This window comes from Vipera berus, assembly GCF_964194415.1.
Source record: "Vipera berus genome assembly, chromosome: 4".
NCBI lineage: Eukaryota > Metazoa > Chordata > Lepidosauria > Squamata > Viperidae > Vipera > Vipera berus.
The window spans coordinates 42,219,178-42,238,370 of record NC_138206.1 but is presented as its reverse complement, the minus strand read 5'-3'; the positions used below and the strand labels follow the sequence as shown (position 1 = coordinate 42,238,370).

Below are 19,193 nucleotides of genomic sequence, written 5' to 3'. Positions count from 1 at the left end.
GTGCTGCAAGGGCCTTCTGCTTACTGCTTGGGTGGCTGGTTTGAATGAACAGTTTCAGGGATTGGGCAGCAGTGGCAGCCAATCAATCCGGAGCTTGTTTGTTTCATCGGGCTTGCAGGGCTGGCCAAGCTATTTTCCTTAGATCTCGCATTCACCAGCATCTGAGTAATAGACGGCCACTTTTCTGCCAGGTGGGTCAGCCTATTCTGGAACACTGGAGATCTTTGAAAGGTAAGTGAGCTATCAGAAACAGGATGGGGAGGAGAAATTGGAATCTGGGAAGCTAGCTAAGCAGGCGCAGTGCCTGTGGAGACCCAGAGGGGCAGGATGGGGGGGAAGCATGAGGTAGGCAACCTCGGCTCTTTTATGACTCATGGACTTAAACTCCCAGAATTCCTGAGTCAGCATAGCTGACTCAGGATTTCTGGCAGTTCATCAATAACAACTATCTTAGGAGAAAGAAAAGGACATTCAGGGGTAGGCAACCTCAGCTCTTTTATGACTCATGGACTTAAACTCCCAGAATTCCTGAGTCAGCAGTTGAAGTCCATAAGTCATAAAAGAGCTGAGGTTGCCTACCCCTGAGATAGTGGGTCAGGAGAGGCCTTGAGTAGTCAGAAGCAGGTGGCTTGTTCCAGCAGTACCCCCCCCCCATGGCCTTCCCCTCCATGAGATACATCATGTGCACTTAACGTCCTGCACATCCAATGAACGAATGCATTGGGGAAAGCGGGGAAAGCACGTTCATTTAACGTGATCCAATTAATGAATCATCGGGTTACAAATGTAATTGGCAGGTTCTATTACATTGGTCACTCGAGGATTACCTATATGTCTAATCAATTCAGTGTCAGCTATTAGCAACAACAAAGCTGGACTTTCTCTAGAGGGAGTTTTGCTTAAATTTACATAACTGTACTTGTACCAAATCTCTTTGCAGCATCATATTGTACTTTCCAGTCTACTCTACATGCTACATAGATTGCTTAAAGTACTTCCTAATCATGGATTTCAAGACTGGTATAAGTAGGAAACTTCCAATAGTTTGCAGTGAGAAGAAAAAAGAGACACAAGTGCAATATAAAGTGGTTTCATTTAGATTGAAGCTGAAAGGAATTAGGCTAGCATTAGATATTTTGTGCTCAACAGTAAGAATGAAATTAATGTCAGTGAAAACTTAAGATTAAAGCTTCCTTTGCAGCTAGATTTTCAGTCAAAAGCTCTGCATCCGATTTCATTATCAATCCAATTGTCCATATCTCAAAGTGGTCATTAAAAGCAGTAAAGCTTATACTCATGTTTTTAATGCTACAGCTATGAAAATTATTTTAAATATGAGTGATTGTTTAAGGAGAAGGTAAAACACATTCAAGAATTTTTTATCTATGTAGGAATGAACCTATATAGTTAACAGTGACAAGATATTTGAGCAAATAACAATGAAATTGCATAAACAATTAAAACTAGGCATTTAAAACATTTGACAGTGCACCTCTGCAAGCAAGTTCTTTAAACAGAACTTTAAAATTCTTTCACTTTTTAAAAAAAAAACCACACACAATCTGTTCTAAAATAGCCTGTAAATATTTACGTAAACTTTCTGTATTTCTACAAAAAAAGGGATTCACACATAGCTACCAAAATGCATTCCCAAAAGTTAACAATTAGTTTCAACTAGGTCCTATCCTGGTTATGCATTAATATTAGATGCCAATACACAACCAAATCAAATGCTTAAAAAGATGGATATCAGAAATGCTGTTGCAGATTCAGGTGACAAACGATGGATGATGAATAGCTCTTGTCTTTTCATCTCATTTCTGTTTAACAATCCTGAGACTGACAAATAGGCAGCTGGGTATAAAGGATCAGTCTGACGATAAGTTGGCTCAGCATCTGCTTTGCAGAATATCTAGTGGTGCTGTGAAGATGCAGAGAGAAGAAGAGAGAGATGGAAAAGGAGTGCCATTTCCCTTTCTCGAGGATAGGAACTCTTAATGCTGATTCTTTACAAGTTCCATTTTTATTTCAAAACCATAAAGCCTCCTTAGTTTTGTCCTGATGTTGGGTACCTGTTTCAAAAGAAAAAGAAAAGGATGCATCAGTGGAAAACATAATATATTGTATAGATATGATTTTACATATGTAGAACCTAAGTTTAAAAACCTAGGGTTTTTTTTAAAAAAAATGCATAGTTATTAAAATCCTTTGGATTAAAATTAAAATTCAACAGGTGCTTTCTTTCAGACAGCCATTATTCAGCATGATAGGAATAAGCAACAGTGAATCTTAAATTGTGGTCCCCTTCACCCAATTCCTAGCAAGCTTGCAAAGGAATTGGCAGCTTTCTCTGCTTTCCTATTTAGAATAACAGCTGCTCTCTGTTGAACTAAGAGTCACCAAACATCAAAGAAGCTCAATAGTTATCTAAGTCTGGGCATTCTGCCAAATTCCCTCCAACTGTGGTGCTATACTCTATTTAACCACTAGATGTCAAAAATATCCATTTTCCAACTTTTAAAACAAAAAGTTAATATCATCATCATCATCATCATCATCATCATCATCATCATCATCATCATCATCATCATAGTTGGAAGGGACCTTGGAGGTCAACTAGTCCAACCCCCCAATATTCTTTTAAAGAGAAAATCTTAACAGTTTCCTCAGTTTTCAAGTATGTCAAGGCTATAGCTTTGTATTACTTCCAGTTTGATGTTATGTATTTCTGTCCGCTGTAAAGAATTAAAATGCTGCTTCTGTTTCTCTGGAAGGATGGGGCTGCAATCCCCTTCCTTCTCACATTTGGTTGGTTGTTTTTTTTGCTTCTTGGGATTTTGTCTTTTCCAGGAAATCCAGTTGCAAAGTAGTAAAGAAAGGATCAATATTCTCACCCAGTTCCAAGCATACTGTTTACGATCTGCTAATTAGTGCTTTCTTTGTTCGGTTGTCGGTAGCTTGGACTGGCCACAGGAATTTAGCCAGTCTTTCCCTTGCCAGTTTGGAGAGCTTTCCTCAGATCAAATGGATTGACCGCTGTCTCTCCATGATCAGTGAGAGTCCCCTCCTTCTTCATTGCCTCTCTGGGGCGACTTTGGACCCCTTTAGGGCTCCCTGGCAGGGTGAAATCAGCCATGGGGGTGCAGAGCTCTATTTTCCCTCGGCTGCAGTGCCACGATGCAAAATGGAACAGCCCAGAGATCCATTTCTGATATTACCCAGGTGGAATATAGGGTGATGGAAAATATAAGTCCCTCAATCTTAGTGTAGTACATAAATTTCTGTTCTCCTGTTCTCTTCTGTGCTGCCAAGCATCCTATGCATCATCTAGATTTTATACAATATTTATATCTAATTCTGTAACCAAAGATCTTCAAGAGTATCAATAATGGCCAGTACCCTAGCCCTATTTTCGGGAGTGGGGTGAGAAAAAAGGATTGAAATATGCATGTTAAAGCTTATGCACTTTTTTAATGTCTCCCAGAACTGGTACCCCAAGAGCCAAATGATTTCATCTGCAAATACTTCAGTGACATCACTTCATTGCATCTATTTTCTCTATTACTTACAATACTCTTTAGAAGATGCTAATTATCATAAATATGTGATACACCCCAGCAAAGAAAAGTTTGGATGAGAGCAATGAGAATGAGAATGAACTCTGAAACACTAAGTCTATATACAAAGGAACTACGTGTGAGTAAATATTGTGTGACTACTTTTGAGTGGGACTATGTTTTTACAGTCAGAGAAACATCTTGTGCTACATGATATATGCTAGTAATCACACATAAATGTTGTGCTTAATCTCAAAGAAAGCAGTATAACTAACATCAGTTTAGTGACAGTAATAAAAAGCATTATTTTAATAGCATGAACAAACTTTAATTTGAGTGGCATGAAAGAGAAATAAATGAAACAGCGTCTTTCTAGAACAGCAAAATTATATTTATTAAATCTGTATGAGGTGAACAGATGGAGATGTATCTTTCCTCATGACATACCCTGGTTTGTGATTAGGGGAATCTGAATGGGAGGATGTGGGGGGAAGTGTAAAAAAAAAAAGAAACATGGTAATTGAAGCCAAATAATGCACATGCAAAGGGGCAGTGATTTACTGTAGTCAACTTGATATTTTTAAACTCTCCCTGCTCCTGTAGAGAACACTAATTGTAACTAGTGAAATTATTTCTTCTTCTTCTTCTTCTTCTTCTTCTTCTTCTTCTTCTTCTTCTTCTTCTTCTTCTTCTTCTTCTTCTTCTTCTTCTTCTTCTGCTTCTGCTTCTGCTTCTGCTTCTGCTTCTCCTCCTCCTCCTACTTCATATTCTTACAGGTGCAGGGTACACCATCTTGCACAATCAAATGCAGCATCCGAGTCTAACTGGGCAATTTTCATGTCTAGATTTATTGCGTCTTGCCATCTTTGCTTCAGCCTTCTAGGTGGGCACTTGCTATCTGTGTTAAAGTGGAAGGCAATACAGGCAACGGTGTGGGTTGTTTCTTGAAGGACATGGCCATACCACTGTAGGCGTTTCTCCTGCATTTTCTCAGCTATTAACGCAATGCCTATTTCTGCCATACTGTGTCATTGCTGACATGGTCCAGAAGAAAAACACTAATCATCAATGAAGTATGTGCATCTCCATGGTGTGTAAAGAGCATTTGGTGGTTGACCGTCATTCAATTCCGTATAAAGCTACTGGACATACCATAACCAGTGAAATGTGCCTCCTCAAATTTTTCTTTAACGTAACGAAATAATTATGAAACTAATGTGTTTCCAGCAGGTTCATCTTGTCTTCTTTTTTAAAAAATATCACCCAGGAGATTAAGTTAAGATGTGAAAAAACATAATATGGTTTTTGACAAAAAAGCCACATAATTAAAATACAGATGTGACTTGTAAATAATATATATTCTTTTGTAACTATAATGGAAGCTATTGTGATTGTGCTTTCAAATTATTCTAATATCCAGACTCTATCATACTTCACCCTTCTTTGTTCAGCTCCAATCCTTAGCCAGAGAAAAATTCTACATACAGTTATGAACATAAAAGAAATGGTATCTCATTTATTATCTTTTTATGTTTAAAAATTGCCTGCAAAGTGGGATAATGATGAGAGGTTGATTCAATGGCATAATAATGCAAGCAATAGTTTGGATGAATTGATTGCTGAATTCTCCTTGCAGAAAGAGCTTATGTCATTTTATTAATGGAGAGAAACAGCAATGGATGAGATGACTTTTTAACAATAAATCATAGAAGTGCAAAAAGTAAATAGCATCAGAGTGACCTTAAGCCAATTATATTTTCTCCACCTGATCTTACTCACAGGACTCTTACCAATAAAAAATGGAACACAAAACTATGTATGATGCCTTAAGAAGAAACAGTGCATAAATGTAACAAACGAACAAACTTTTATTCCCACCTTCTACTGCCATAGATTCACAACTCAGCAAGCCTGCCCCTCATTTGAAAAGATTCTACAAGGTGGGAAAAGAACATGTATACCTTCTTTCCTGCTTATTCATAAATTGATTTTATCATCATGTCAAACATATCCATTATTGACTAAAATAAAACAGACAACCCTAACATCATTTGAATGCCAAATCTGTCACGGAAACTGTTCTTCATTATGCAACATCATTTTTAAGGCTAAATCACTATACACTGCTGGATATAAGCAAATTTATATTTCACCCCTCTCTGTCAAAAAAAGAAGAAGAAGGCACACCATTAATGTTATATACATGTGAGAAGCAAATCTATTAAATACCAGGTTAATGGTAGGAATGTAAAGCAGCACAGGAATTAAGGAACCTTAGGCAAGATCCGTTCTGAGAAACTATACACTCAAACCCAGGTAATTCTAATCCCTCCAGGTAATTTTCTAACCCAAGCATCCGTTCTCTTCTCCCTCTCTCTATTTGCCTACTTAAGCTTCATATCATCTTTCCTTTTCCATTTAGAATGTCTTAATTGTCCTATAAGAGTCTCCAGTTATCCATTTTTTTTAAAAAAAACCTCCTATTTATCATATACTTTGTCATGCATATTTAGCTTTTATGTGCCACAATCCAAGTTCCACTGCCATAACAAAGTTATCATAACCTAGGATCAAATCTAAAACAAGATTTGGCACACCATGTAAAATAATATATGTGCATGCTAAGAAACTGGCATTAGCTCTAACACCATTTTAATCAATTCCGTTCTAAGAAATCACAAGTGTAGATCTGACTCATGAACTTGACATTATCAATTTCAATAATGCTTCTCTCTTGGAATGGAAGAAAGAGAAGAAAGCCTATTCTTTCTATTGAATTGGTTCTTTAACCACCTTGACAGGTAAAGGAACACACAAAGCCATAACTTGCTATACTGGAGTATTAGTGCTTCATTTTTAAATTATACATTATGGCTATATTAAAGTTATCAAATGTGAGGGTACACATAACTAATTAGATGACCTTCTGCCCTTCCAATTTTCTTTTCTCCATGAAATAATAGTCCTTCATTTTGTTTTTGTTTTTAACCTTTCCTTTAAAATTAATGTGTTTTTTTAAAAAAAACCAGAAACTTTTTTATTTTTGTGCGCTGAGTGATAGTCTGGACAAATATATATACATACATATACATATACATATACATATACATATACATATACATATATACATGCATGCATACATACATACATACATACATACATACATATATATATATATATATATATATATATATATATATATATATATATATATATATATATATATATATATAAATTTTATTGAAAACTCATATCTACTAAAATATTCTATACCCTGCAAAAAGTAGGTTCCATAAAGAATAAACTGCTTGTTTTAGCAGATGATGACATCTTAGCAGATAATGGCATTAAGCTCAAAATATGAAATGTAATTATTATTGTCTCATCACTGCAGCTACAAACATTATTAATGGTCATAAAATTATCCAGGCTTTTTAAAGATCTAGTTGTGATATTTTTTCGGCTGCAAGTATCAAGCAACTGACTTTACCATTACCTAAATGCAAATGTAAAAATAAAACCAGCTGGTTTGCAGCCATTAGTACAGAAAACAAGAAAGAAAAAGTCAGATGCAGTTAAAATAAATCCAAATTGTTCACATTTTGACATGTTTTATACTGGTATTTATTTTCATCATTCTTTTTACTTCTCTTCGCCCTTCCCTCAAATAATTATTTTGCCCAATCCTATGTTCTATTTCAAACGTTTTAAAAAAGGAAAAATAATTTAAAGTAATAAAATGTATCTAACACATCTTCCTGAGACAATACATAGAAATGTTGAAGTAAATGAGCCTGTGTCCAATGCTTTTTAATGGATAAAAAGATTTGCTTACAATAGTGTCAAATGAACCTATTGATTTATACAATGATACATAAAATGATACATACTCAGCAAAAACGGTCATCATTGTGTTTTCCCTAAAAACTGCTAATTGGTAAAGGATTTGACAAGCCTGTATTGAAAATACATGTTTTCTCTCATTTTTTTTAATGGAGTCATTTCAAAATGAAGATGGCAGTTTTATTTGAGCACGAGACCAACAATACATTACTTTCTTTAAATGTGACCTAGTTTCTATTGATTGAAACTTTGTAATCTACTGTCCATTAAAAGCTAGGGGACAAGACAGGAGGGGAGGGGAGGGGAAGAGAGGGGAGGGGAAGAATGAGGAGGGATGAGAAGGGAAATACATGGCCTACTCCAGGGGTAGGCAACGTTGGCTCTTTTATGACTTGTGAACTTCAATACCCAGAATTCCTGAGCCAGCCATGCTGACTCAGGAATTCTGGGAGTTGAAGTCCACAAGTCATAAAAGAGCCAAGGTTGCCTACCCCTGGCCTACGCAAAGTTGATAGCCAGCAAATACTAGGTTTTAAAATTTTAATTTAGTGAGCTTCACAGTTTTCACAATTTAAGGAAAATATTTTGTCAGAGATGAGTTATGCCATTCACAAGCAGAAGGTACAAATTCCACAACACTTCGAAAGATTTATCAAGATAAAACTAGCTTCATCTCTTAGGCAGTGCTTTTTATCAGCAATGGCAATGAAATATCCTATGTCATCTGCCAGATGGTATAGCACAGGAGTAGTTCAAGCATACAAATTGAATATCCAGATTCAAATAAATAAATAAATAATAAATAAACCTTTATTATCAAAGTACAACATGTGTACATTGAGATTACCTGAGCCTCCCCCCGTGCTCTCTCCCCCCAACACACAGTGACAACAAACCCTCCATCCTACCACACCATGTGAACCAACTACACCACACACTGGCCTCCCAAGTCAATTCTGGATAAGATTATGTCCCATTTAAAAGCCTAACAGCCCACGGATAAAAGCTATTTTTCAGCCTGTTGGTACGGCTGGCTATATTCCTATATCTCCTACCGGATGGTAGGAGAGTAAAGAGATACCGTCCAGGGTGTGAGTCATCCCTGAGAATCTTCCTCACTCTTCCAAGGCAACAAGCCCTGGCGATGTCATCAGTGGTGTCAGGGAACAGCCCACAATGTCTTGTGCTATGCTCACTACCCTCTGTAATACTTTCCTGTCCACGGCTATCAGACCAGCATACCAAACCACAATACCATACGAGAGGACGCTCTCTATAGTAGACCGGTAAAATGCAGTGGAGTTGTGAAAATTTCGGTTTCTGTGTAACAAAATTACGCTTTACTATTTTGAACCAGATAACTAGATGATCCATCTGATTGGGGTTATCTTTTCTTATCACAAGTATGACACTTTAATGTTTTGATAACTCTAGCAAACACTTGTGCATCTTAGATCTTTCTAGCAACACACGCTTGGTGTATAGATCACATAAAGCCATGCATGTTTTAATTTATGGCTTGTCAAACAAGTGATAATTACTTATTTGTTCATAACACAAAGCATAAACAATAGTTTACAAATGACTGGTTTAACAAACATGTTAAAATCAGTTGAAAAAATGTTTGCAGGATTAATGTATAAGTGGATTTAGAAAAGCTTTGAATGAGTTTGCATATCAACACTTCAAACAGTAGTTTGCATCAAATTTAAAATTTCAACAGTAATAATGCAATCAAATCTGCTGAAGTTGTAAATCTAAGAAGTTGCTTTAAGTGACTGATTCAAAATAGGCCTAACAATAATTTTATCTATTTAGATTGAAACAACTAAGCTTTTGGTTTAATGTAACAATTTGACATTGTAATATGTACTCCAAATACTGAGTTATCACAATGGAATTTGGTCTGTATAATTATAAGGCAGAATGGTAACAACATTTTGGAGAATTGTGGCAATGTCAAGTCTGAAACAGATCCCAACTGCACTAATGATTGAAGATTATGAAGTTTCTAAACTCAAAGCTAAAAGTCAGAAAAAAAATTAGTTTTGGCAAAAGAAAACCTACTTACAAGTCTAAATACATAATTATATTAATAATTATCTGAATAAAATTTATAGTGTATGTTGATTTGTTTGGAAAAAGACTGATGCACCATTGAATTTTAAAAAACATCCTTCGTGTCTATAGTATGTGAATTTAGAACATCCTATTCTTGAACAAGATTAAGGAATAAAATATATTACAACTGCTTATACTAATAAACAAAAATGTTAAATTTGGACTATGAAAATCAAATTTTCAATCACAAAGGCTCATGGTGAGCCAATTAATATTTCTAACCTGTCTTAGAGTTTTATGAAGATAAAATAGGAAAAACCAAGTATACTGTCTTGAACTCTGTAAAATAAGGAAGAATGTCAATACCCATAAGCTAATTCCAGCTTACCTGTTTCAAATCCAAATGTTGGCACAATATCAACTGTCCCGTGAAAGGCTCCTGCCCAAGCTGAGGTAGCACAGCTGACAGTAGTAGGATCTGGCTTTGTTGCATTACACTGTGGTGGAGGAATCTTGCCTGCACAAACTGAAGGCATTGGCAAAGGTTTGTACCGTGGGTCGAGATGTGAAGTCGGATGATGGTGATGATGCATGTGTACATGGGGATGACGGTGATGCATATACACATCATGCATATGTCCATATGAAGAGCTCATCTGAGATGCTAAAGGATAATGCCAAGACTCTGGCATGTTAGATGGAGCAGGTAGAGCAGTCTGATGCAAGGTATGTCCTGGCCAGCTGTTAGAATCTGCTACTGAAAAGGTGCTTGGTATAGTAATGGGGAAATCATGATGAATTCCACTTAAAGATGGTGGAGGTGGAGCTTGATAAGAACTGGTCCAAAATGAAGCTGGGAAGCTCCTCCTTTGGCTTGCAATTGTTGGGTTATCTTTTAAGAGAAAAGCAAAAAAGGATATAAACCCTTAAAATGAATTTAGAAACACAACTGCTATGTAAAAAAAACTAAGGATGCTCGTAGCTGTTTTTAAATGCCTGTGAAACTACATCAAGAAATATAATAATCACAGCGCATTTTGTGATCTATAGAAAAGTGATTGGTGCTTTATATCTACTATACCTTTTAAATTAAACCTGAGATTAAATTCATATTATTAAAACATAATGCAAAATAATTGAAAATCTGATGAAGTAATGATTTTTTAATCAAGGAGGTAGTTTTTAAAAGCTGCATAACACCATTAAAGCAATACATAAAATTATGGAGACAAATATTTTATCCCATCTTTCTTATAAGAATGGGATGTCTCAAACTGCCTTATAAAAGATCTCTAGAGGGATGCTGTTCATAAGTTTGGTGCCACAAAGAGAAGTCACAATTCCTAACAGAAAGGACCTGCGGCATGCCAGCTCTGCCAATACTCATCAGAACTGATCAGAACTGATCACAGACAGATGCTCCTACAGGTATCCTTAGTCTATAACAGTGTTTCTTAACCACAGCAACTTTAAGATGTATGGACTTCAACTACCAGAATTCTCCAGCTAGCATAGAAGTCCATACATCTTAAAACTGCTGGGGTTAAGAAAGGTTGCCCTATGCCAACTATGACCTTAGAGGAGAGAAACAGCTTGAATCACACCAGAAAACACCCTTGGAGTGCAAATCATGGAGTATGTTGAACATCCATCCCAGCAATAAGTCTAGGACAGTGGTGGCGAACCTATGGCACGTGTGCCAGAGGGGACACTCAGAGCCCTCTCTGTGGACATGCGCGACTTGCTCTTCGGCTAAGTTTTTTCAGGAAAAAGTCATTTCTTAAGCCCCTTCCTAGCCAAAACAAGCCTCTGGAGCAAGCACACTTGCTCCGGAGGCTTGTTTTGGCTAGGAAGGGGCCTGCAAGAACATAGCCAAAGTGTAAGGCACACTCACTCAGGAAGCTTGCTTTGCTAGGAAGGGGATTGAGAAATGGCTTTTTCCTGTGAAAACTTAGCCAAAGAGCTTGCAGTCTCTCCAAGATCTCTGTTGGGATTGTTCTGAACCAGCCAACTACCGGCCTTGTAATAAGGCAAACCCCTGTTCAAGCAGTAGAGACTGGAGAGCGTCTGAGGCTGCAAAGCGTCTGCCAAGTTTAATTCACAAGCAAAACAACAGAACAAGAAACCAAAAGCACAGGAACTTGAATCCTCAAGCGGAAGGGTTGCTTTCAACAACCAGCCCCTCCCCAAACACTCCTTTTATTTAGAGTTCAGGGCGTGGTCTCCCTGTGCCTCCTCCCGAGGAGACCCGCAGCCTTTTTCTGCTTAGTCCTGCTCGACTGCCTCCTGCGTCGGGCGTCCTTGAACAGGGCCAGCTGTGGGTCATCATCCTCCGCACTATCGGGCTCACGCAGCTGAGAAGAGGGCCCCGGCTGAGGGCTCTGCCAAGCCTGCAAGCCATCATCAGCCGGTTCGTCTTCCACACCCTCCTCCTCCCCCTCATCTGAGTCATCCGATACATCTGAGCCGGCTGCCGGGCCCACCGGCTGGCCCTGAGTCACAACAGGGATAAAGTCTTTTAGCTCCTTTAGAGTGCTTCCAAATGTAGCCAGTCCCTGCGTTTGGAAGCACTCCATAGGTGCCAAAACATTTTTATCCCAACAGAGATCTGGCAGAAGGCTCTGTTTCTCAAGCCACCACCCCCCCATTCCAGGCATACGGAGCTTGCAGTCTCTGCCATATCTGGCAGAGAACTGGCAGAGACTGCAAGTTCCGTATGCCTGGAATGGGGTGCTTGAGAAATAGAGTACTCCTTTCTTTGCAGTCACACAGGGTGCTTCAAAATGCAGGAAATTCCTGCGTTTTGAATAGCCCCACCAGAGCACAAGGATGCGGAAACAAGGATGACAAAGGACAGCACAGTTAGTTCTGAAAATGAAATCCTTAAAATGTGGAAATGTCTGCCAAATAATTTTAAGTCAATGAAAGCACTTGGGATTGCTTTCCTTAGTTAGTTTGGATCATATTATACTTATGAGCAGCTGTTTTCAGCTTTGAATTATATCAAATTTGACACCAGAAACAGATGACATGAGTGTGGCATGTGTTGCTCTCAAACTTACAAAGTATGAGCCAAGGTTAGACAAATTATCAGCATGCATACAACAGCAATTAATTGTTCAAAAGCATGCCAAATGCAAACTTTTACCTTTCAATAAAAAGTTGTTTGTATCATTGAAAGTTTTGTTATTGTGCTTTTCTTTTAAGACAAAAGATGTTAATGTATGAGTTGTTTTTTTCTAAACTAAAACCTCAGTATTCAGATCGAATCGCCGTGTTGTCACTTTGTGATAAATAAGTGGATTTTGGGTTGCAGTTTGGCACTCGGTCTCTAAAAGGTTCACCATCATTGGTATACGTGGTACCTCGCTCAATAGTATTAACTGTGAGAGGGATCTTGGAGTTCTAGTGGACAGTCACTTAAATATCAGCCAGCAGTGTGCTGCAGCTGCCAAAAAAGCCAACATAGTTCTAGGCTGCATTAACAGAAGGATAGAAACAAGATCACATGATGTGTTAATACCATTTTATAATGCCTTGGTAAGGCCACACTTGGAATACTGCATCCAGTTTTGGTCACCACAATTTAAAAAAAATATTGAGACTCTAGAAAGAGTGCAGAGAAGAGCAACAAAGATGATTAGGGGAGTGGAGGATAAAACATATAAAGAATGATTGCTGGAATTGGATATGTCTAGTTTAATGAAAAGAAGGACTAGGGGTTACATGATAGCAATGTTCCAATATCTCAGAGGTTACCACAAAGAAGAGGGAGTCAAGCTATTCTCCAAAACACCTGAGGGCAGGACAAGAAGCAATGGAAACTAATCAAGGAGAGAAGCAACCTAAAACTAAGAAGAAAGTTAGAACAATTAACCAGTGGGACAACTTGCCTCCAGAAGTAGTGAATGCTCCAACACTGGAAGTTTTTAAGAAGAGATTGGACAACCATTTGTCTGAAATGGTATAGGATTTCCTGCCTGAGTGGAGGGGGTTGGACTAGAAGACCTCCAAGGTCCCTTCCAACTCTGTTATTATTCTATTCTATTCTATTCTATTCTATTCTATTCTATTCTATTCTATTCTATTCTATTCTATTCTATTCTATTCTATTCTATTCTATTCTATTCTATTCTATTCTATTCTTGTTCATTTTATCTATTAACTGAAACTCAATTGATATAATGACCAATGTTATTCTACATGATCACACAGATATGTTTAAAATTGGGCAAATAATTTTTTCTGTATGTGATATCTATTTCTATTGCTTTCCTTTGTCTTCTGAATTTTAAATTATTCTTACTTTTTATTTATCAATATATTAAAAGAAAATAATAAATAAAACATTCCCAACCATTTTTACATATTTACATATTTCGATTCCATCCATCTAAAGCAACATTTTTGCTAGCTAACCCAATTTCTCTAGTTGCATATCTTTTGTGCTGGTTGCAGATAAAGGTATGGTTTTGTGTAGCACTGTATTGTTTTTGTTCTTTAAATAAAGATAATATAGTAGACTGAAAGAAATCACAATATGTGTTTTTACACATCTATGAAGAAAACAATGTGCAATGCAGTTTTCCTTTTAAAACTTACCTCTCCATAAATCTGTTTTGGTTTTTGAAAGAACAGCCTCTGAATTAAAGTTGTTAGCTTGGTTTAAAGCTCTCGAGAAGTGTTCATCCACCACTGAGCCAATGTCTCCCTGAAAGTAAGTGAAAAGGACGCAGCGAGAATTAAGGTATTCCATTTCAGCAGGCTGATCTTTCTCATCTTCCTCTTGTTTATTAGAAAGTGTCACTTCCAGAGTTTCTTGCATCTTGCTGTATACAACTATTTTATTCTAAGGAGAGAAAAAAAAGATAGACAACAGAACAATACATAATTACATATCATAAAAGTCAATGATCATTACCAAATGAAAATGAATATAGATTATGTATTTGTTACAACCAGGGCTTTTTTTTCTCATAGAACGCTCAGAACGGAGTTCCGGCACCTTTTTTGGATGGAACCTTGTAGGGTAGGCAAGGCGGGTTGTATGACGTATGAGTTCCGGCACCTTTTTCTTTTACAAAAAAAGCACTGGTTGCAACTGCACTCGTGTCCCATTCTACATAGTAGGAAGTTTGCTGATTAGCTACTATCATGGCTTGTTAGGACCCCCTTTATGTTTCCCATCTGGTTATTTGCTTGTGATAGGGGGGAAAAAACAAATAAAACAATTTTTTTGTTGTTAGCTGCCAAGTTGTGTCCGACCCATTGAGACCCCATGGACAACATTCATCCCGGCCTTCCTGTCCTCTACCATCTTCTGGGGTCCATTTAAGCTCACGCCTACTGCTTCAGTGACTCCATCCAGCCACCTCATTCTCTGAAAACAACTATATAGAGAAGAATGCCAGCAATTTATTATTTCAGTGTTATTCAGCTTTAAGATGTTTCTTATTTGGCAAAAGCAAATTCTTTGTGGTATTTTTGTGCAGATTTAAACTGAATAAATAATAATATAGAAAACAGATGAATTATAATGTCAATCATGTGCTTAATTTCTTGGAAGTAAGTCTTAATTATTTTCTAAAACACCGGACAATTATACTAGAAAAAACAGCCCAATTTAAGACAACTATTTTCAAACTTTTCCCTAATTTTTAACAAAAAAACCCTTCACCTATTATGATATGATACCCTAATATTCTATTATAAAAAGTAAATTTTAAATAGAATAAATTATAATGTTGCAAATCAGTTTAATTTCTAGATATGAAAAACATCTGCTTCTTGACATACCAGTTTGCCCAAAGTAGATATTAATGTCATAAAATTTTAAATGATAAATCAATAAATATTACTTGATAGCTGAATGACCCTTTGAGAGCTGAACGCAATGAAACTTCATTTTAATGTATGCCGATTAGTGTACATTCAAAGTGACAATAAAGTTATTATTCTATTCTATTCTATTCTATTCTATTCTATTCTATTCTATTCTATTCTATTCTATTCTATTCTATTCTATTCTAAATAAACTTGAAAACCTACATCTAAAAATCAGTTACAATTCAACTGAAAGGGAAAGCTCCAAATGTATACTGTTCTGACACTAATATACTGCATGGTGGGCTTGAAATAATTAGCCCGGCTTTGATAAAACTGCTCTTACAGTAGTAGAAATTAAAAACAAAACAGAAATCATTGGAGTTTAGACCATATTTGTGAATTCCAACCAAGATGGTATTAAGGGTTACTTCCCATGTATGGAGAAAACATTTGTGTGTGTGTGTGTGCATAATAATGATAAAACCTCATGGAATGCAGTAAAAACCCAAAAAAAAGAATGAATTCTCAGATGACTATATTGGGGCCAAGTCAATATTAGTCCCACTTCACCCACGCACAGCATAGTCTAAAAGTGCTGTCATCCTGATAAGAATGTCCCAATTTATTTTGCTATAAAAGATTCTTAAGTCAAGGGATAAAAACTGAATTTCAAAAATAAAATTTTGTATGTAATTTTTTTCATTATTCTTTAAAATCCATACTGTGATCAAACATATAACAAAGTGCTGCTTTCTATCATTTATTAAATTTTGGCAGATCATTCTGCACACATTTAGCAAAGAAATGAATGAAATTGTATTTAATAAGCACATCTGCTGAAACTGCTGCCATGGTAAATATATATGCAGACATTTGATTCATATAATTCTTAATTTTGTTTGGAACTGACATAATACTCATCTCAAGAATAACAGACTTAATTAAAAACAAGCAAGCAGTGGAAACAATATAAGCAACATAGACTTCTGGCACTTTTAGCAGAAATATATTAATTTACCAAGACTCTATATTTCCATGCATTGCAACTCAGTTAATCAAATAATCTTATGCAAGGATTGTAGACCAACATGATACAGTTTACAGTAATATGTCCTATAGTTTTTAAAGTGTTTGCTGTAACAGACCAACTTTCTCTTTGGAATTATTGGACACTGCATTTTTGTTGACATATCTAAAAGACTAAAAATCAAAACTGATTGGGCTTTCCATTTAAGGATTGACTTACTATGCCTTAGGATCTACAATCATCATCATGATCAAATTTTCACTATAACAAACCTCAAAGGTTTTCATGGAACCTACTTTTAAGTTAGACAAGACAAAGGTGTGTTTCCTTCTAAAAGAAAATTCTCATGTATTCTAAATACTTGTACTCATAAGTAAAAGACCATATGAATTTACTTGTTTCTGGGCATAAAATGCAGAAAAGCAGCTTTCCTTAAGGACTAGCTCCAACTTTTATTCAGAATTAATGGTGAAATCATGAATTCACAACCCCAACATCCCTTCTTTTTAACAATTTATGCAAGCAGGCTGACCTTACTACTTCTACGTCAATAGCAGAACTTTGAACAGATCTCAGGTGACTCAGAAAAGGGATACAGTGGCTCTCACTATTGTCCTCACAAAGTTTTTCACATTCCAAGAAGAGAAGAAACCCGCTAGCCTTGAGCACAGAATTGGTAAAAAAGAAGGAAAAAGAACAAGCTGGCTGTATCTCCCACAATCCTCTGATACTGACACCTCCATGTTGTCTGGTGGGAAATAACTAAGTATGAAGCACCACCAGTACTTTTGTGCTACGGAAGTGGCAGCACCTTCTCTCCTGCCACCCAGGCAGCCCTCATACAGTTTACTTGCTAAGACTGCTCATCTGATAGCCATTCCTCTTCACTTTCAGCCATCTAGCTATCAAAATCACGTAGGCCCCTCCAGACAAGGAAGTTCCAGGGCTCCTTGTTCAAGCATGCCCTTCATCAAATGACGGTGGCTTGAAGCCACCCATACTGCTCAGAGCCTTCCCAAATACTCATATGGTGGCAAATATAAACTGCCATTCACCATATAGGATCATTTTGGATCATAGTCAGACTAAGGTTTGTAGGGCTACGCATAAGGTATTGGTAGTAAGCCAAAGCATGTGTTCATGAATACAACTGTGAGCAAGTGACTGAGTAAAGCACTGCCTCTGACTGGATTCAGATGACTATTATTTGTAGTCTGCATGTTGAAGAGATGAGTATTACTCCTAGATTAAAGAATGACAGAAAAATATTTGTGTATGCGGTGTATGGCTGAAGACAGGTCTCAGAACAGACCAACCAGCCATTTGTTCAACCAGGTAGGTTCACCTAATGAGCTAATACCGGTAGTCAAGCTCCTAAGTGATACACAGCATTGGTTCAACTACAGAGACCCTCCAGCCCCTTCTAGAGATAAACATCCAGCGCTCCTTTTTGAACAGACACTTCATCAAAAAAAAAAATTTCTCTCACTCCTGGGTTCCTCCATCCCACCTCTTCCAAAAATGGGACTAGCAGAGTCCCTTATTCCCATTTCTGCTTTCTCCGCCCACTATGAGAACGACAGCTTTCCCCGTTGACTTGTTAAAAGAGTCTCTCACCTGTTGGCTCGGCGTGAGCGCTGGGCTGGAGAACGGACAAGGACTCGTGGAACACCCGGCGGACGCTGCGGGCACTTTCACCTGGGATGGGTGACACGTCGCCTGCGCCTGATGCCTCACCACATCCGAGCAACTCATGATAACCAGCAGGATCTGCTGTTGTTGGTCCCGGCAGTTCTACGCTCCGGTCACAGCTACCTTTTTCCAAGTGATCTTGACAACGGTGCTTTGATGGGACTGCGAAGCCAAGAGGCGTTCATCTTGAGCAGGCGGCCGCTTTAACACTTATATAAGAAGTTCTGAGGAGGCGGCGGCGGCGGCGGCGGCGGCGGCGGGCGCATAAGAAGGCTTCGTGTCCGCGGGGAGGCAGAGAAGCGCAATACGCCTCTGCCGCCCTGATTATCATATACGCAATACGGAGCCCCCACGCTCGACCAGTTGCCAGAGCACCAGGCAGCGCGTCCCAACTTAGGAAACTCCGCCTTGCCCTCTTCGGATTGGAGCAAAGTTTGCATCGAGACTGAAAGTGGATTCTCACACACACACACACACACACACAAAAAGAAACTGCCGGCCTCCTCCCTTTAATGCAGGTTTGACAGTGCGCGCGGTGTCAGTCCGCTGAGTTAGATTGGGGGTGTTGCTGTTGTACGGTTTTCGCTTTGGGAAAGCGGAGAATAGCAACTGCGCCCAAGGAAGAATGTGGAAATAATACAAATTTTTGATTATTATTATTTTTTTTTCTTTTTCTTTTGCTATCGGTTATTTGGCAGTTGGAAATTCATCGTGGAATATGCATCAGCCTCTAATTTAATTTTGCATTATTATTATTATTATTATTATTATTATTATTATTATTATTATTATTATTATTATTATTATTATTATTATTATTATTTATTATTATTATTATTATTATTATTATTATTATTATTATTATTATTATTATTATTATTATTATTATTATTATTATTATTATTATTATTATTATTATTATTAACCTTAGCATAAAGATAGGACATACAAAGAGGAAGAAAACAATTTTTATTTCTAATCTCAACAGGTACAATGTCAGTTGCTTTTTGTACATTGTGTTATAATAGGCAATCTTTACGGGCAGATATGATCAGAGATTAGCAGATAATTTCAGGAAAACAAGAAACGACAAATCTGTAAGAATTGATGCAGATCTAACTTTTTCTTCTCATGCGATTTTTAAAAGGGACACCTTGGGCAATTTAATGCCAAAATGCATAAAGCTA

At 37.3% G+C, this 19,193-nt stretch overlaps 1 protein-coding gene across 1 annotated transcript; it reads right to left on the bottom strand.

Moving 5' to 3' along the window:
* Window positions 1-2,028: 2,028 nt before the first annotated feature.
* On the bottom strand, window positions 2,029-18,069 carry VGLL3 (vestigial like family member 3; the record flags this gene model as incomplete). Its single annotated transcript, XM_081326492.1, has 4 exons — window positions 2,029-2,072; window positions 9,850-10,353; window positions 14,064-14,310; window positions 17,932-18,069. 4 exons carry the CDS (start codon window positions 18,067-18,069, stop codon window positions 2,029-2,031), a joined length of 933 nt encoding a protein of 310 aa, XP_081182618.1.
* Window positions 18,070-19,193: the final 1,124 nt, after the last annotated feature.